The sequence below is a fragment of the Eimeria mitis genome, genomic scaffold, assembly GCF_000499745.2.
Source record: "Eimeria mitis Houghton genomic scaffold, Emh_scaff2947, whole genome shotgun sequence".
Classification (NCBI taxonomy): Eukaryota; Apicomplexa; class Conoidasida; order Eucoccidiorida; family Eimeriidae; genus Eimeria; species Eimeria mitis.
The window spans coordinates 4192-6695 of record NW_013571289.1 but is presented as its reverse complement, the minus strand read 5'-3'; the positions used below and the strand labels follow the sequence as shown (position 1 = coordinate 6695).

Here is a 2504-nt window from a genome sequence, read left to right as displayed (position 1 = left end):
AGCAGCAGCAGCAGGCAGAGAAACAAAGGCAACAGGGACTATAACCCCATATCTTTTATATTATTTCTCGCAGCATACGGTGGCTTAGGGATTCTGAGACGCAGCAGCCGTTGTCTTCAACCCTAAACCCTAAACCCTAAACCCTAAACCCTTGACAGACTCACCATGCATTCCGCAGCAGAAACGCAAGATGCTGCAGCAGCAGCAGCAGCTGCTGCAGAGCATCAGCAGCGGGAGAGGGTGGAGGCGGAGTTGGCTGATGAAGATCTCGACAGAATGATGGCTGAGAGGGTGGGGGTAGTACGAGGGTTTAGGGTTTAGGGTTTAGGGATTAGGGTTTGGTGTTGCTTTCTGCTGCTGCAGCTAGTTTTATTGCATGCACTTCGTGCTGGCTTGTGCGCNTTAGGGTTTGGTGTTGCTTTCTGCTGCTGCAGCTAGTTTTATTGCATGCACTTCGTGCTGGCTTGTGCGCAGTTTATATACAGCAGCCGAGGGTTTAGGGTTTGAGATTATTCTTGAGGGTTTAGGTATCAGGTTTAGGGTTTGTATCAAGGGTTTAGAGCTCGTGTCTACTAGGGTTTAGGGTTTGCGTCTAGGGTTTAGGGTTTGCGCCGATTGTCTAGGGTTTGTATGAAGGGTCTAGGGTTTGGTTGATATATCTATGTTTCCTTTCCTAGGGTCTATTGTTTGTATCTAGGGTTTAGGGTTTAGGGTTTAGGGTTTAGGGTTTAGGTTTAGTGTTTTGAGGGTTTAGGGTCTGTACGGTGTCGAGTGTTTAGGGTATTAAGGGTTTAGTGTTTTTAGTGGTGTTTAGGGTTTCATATTATTTATTGTTTCCTATTGCTTAGTCTGTCCCATGGTGTATTGTATGCAAGGGTTTAGGGTTTACAAGGGTTTAGGGTTTACAAGGGTTTATTGTTTTCCTCGTGTATATTATTTCCTCTTGTGTATAGTTTCCTATAGTTTCCTCTTGTGTATAGTTTCCTCTTGTTTATAGTTTCCTCTTGTTTATAGTTTCCTAGGGTTTCCTCGGGTTTAGGGTTTACGAGGGTTTAGGGTTTACGAGGGTTTATATATTTTATATTTTCAGGTGGCATTTGAGCCCGAAGTGGAGAATTTTTTGCGTGAATTATACGACAAGTTATATGTGCGTTGTTTGGATTCGATTCGTCGTTTATATGAAATAGATTATCCCGCAATCAGTGAAAAATATTTTGCGTCTTCTCCGTGGCCTTCTGTTGAACTTGTTGGTGATTTCTATCGAGAATATCAACGCTATCATTCTCTTATCATGACCCTTTATACTGAACTCTATTATAGACATCTATTCCTCAGGTATATACAACGGGGGTTTAGGGGGGGGGGTCAGGGTTTAGTGCGGGTTAGGAGGGTTTGGTGGGGTTTACGAGGGTTTATTGGGGTTTATTAGGGGTTATTAGGGGTTATTAGGGTTTATTGGGGTTTATTGGGGTTTATTAGGGTTTATTAGGGTTTATNTAGGGGTTATTAGGGGTTATTAGGGTTTATTGGGGTTTATTGGGGTTTATTAGGGTTTATTAGGGTTTATGAGGGTTTATTAGGGTTTATTAGGGTTTATGAGGGTTTATTGGGGTTTATTAGGGTTTATGAGGGTTTATTAGGGTTTACTTGGGTTTGCGAGGGTTTACGAGGGTTTACGAGGGTTTATGAGGGTTTAGGGTTTAGGGTTTGTGGTGTATGTACACCTGACAGGTGTCCCGAGATGGCTACCTGGGAGCACCGCAGAGACTCGTGGAGCAACTACGCTCTTCTCGTTGAGTTTCTAGCTGACACCACCTGCGCGTAAACCCTAAACCCTAAACCCTAAACCCTAAACCCTTATTTTTTTTTTTTTTTGATAGAGTGGTCGAAGGTTTTGTTGCTGCTGCTTTTAGCTCCTTCAGTTTACATATTTAGGGTTTAGGGTTTAGGGTTTAGGGTTTAGGGTTTGTGTTGTGTGTGTTGTGTGTGTGTGTGTTGCACCTCTCCCCTCTCCTCTCCTCTCCTCTCCCCTCCTCTCTCCTCTCCTCTCCTCTCCCACTGCTGCTGCTGCTGCTGCTGGTGCATGCACGCATGCATGCATGCATGCATGCATGCATGCATGCAGCAAGGACCGAGAGATGATAACACTCCCGCTGCAGTGGCAATGGGATATGTTAGATGAATTTGTTTATCAGTTTCAGGAGAGTTCGCGTTGGCTACAAAGAAAATGCAAAAGTCTAGCAGACTCACCAGATAGAAAAACACTCATCACCGAGCTTGAAGGTTTGCTGCTGTTGCTGCTGCTGCTGCTCCTGCTGCTGCTGCTGCTGCTGATGCTGCGGGTGGTGGTGGTGCTGGTGGTGGTGATGGTGGTGGTGGTGGTGCTGCTGCTGCTGCTGCTGCTGATGGTGGTGATGGTGGTGGTGGTGGTGATGGTGGTGGTGCTGGTGGTGGTGGTGCTGGTGCTGCTGCTGCTGCTGCTGCTGCTGGTGCTGCTGTTGCTG

The 2504-nt window shown here is 45.9% G+C and overlaps 1 protein-coding gene across 1 annotated transcript in view; it reads right to left on the bottom strand.

Annotated features, from left to right (window-relative positions):
* Nucleotides 1-2246: 2246 nt before the first annotated feature.
* The window catches only part of EMH_0060610 (uncharacterized protein), a gene marked incomplete at both ends in the record, with an annotated part of 1274 nt that continues 1016 nt past the window's right edge, over nt 2247-2504 (bottom strand). Inside the window, one exon of the mRNA XM_013497813.1 lies at nt 2247-2504. Coding sequence (XP_013353267.1) covers nt 2247-2504 — 258 coding nt within the window.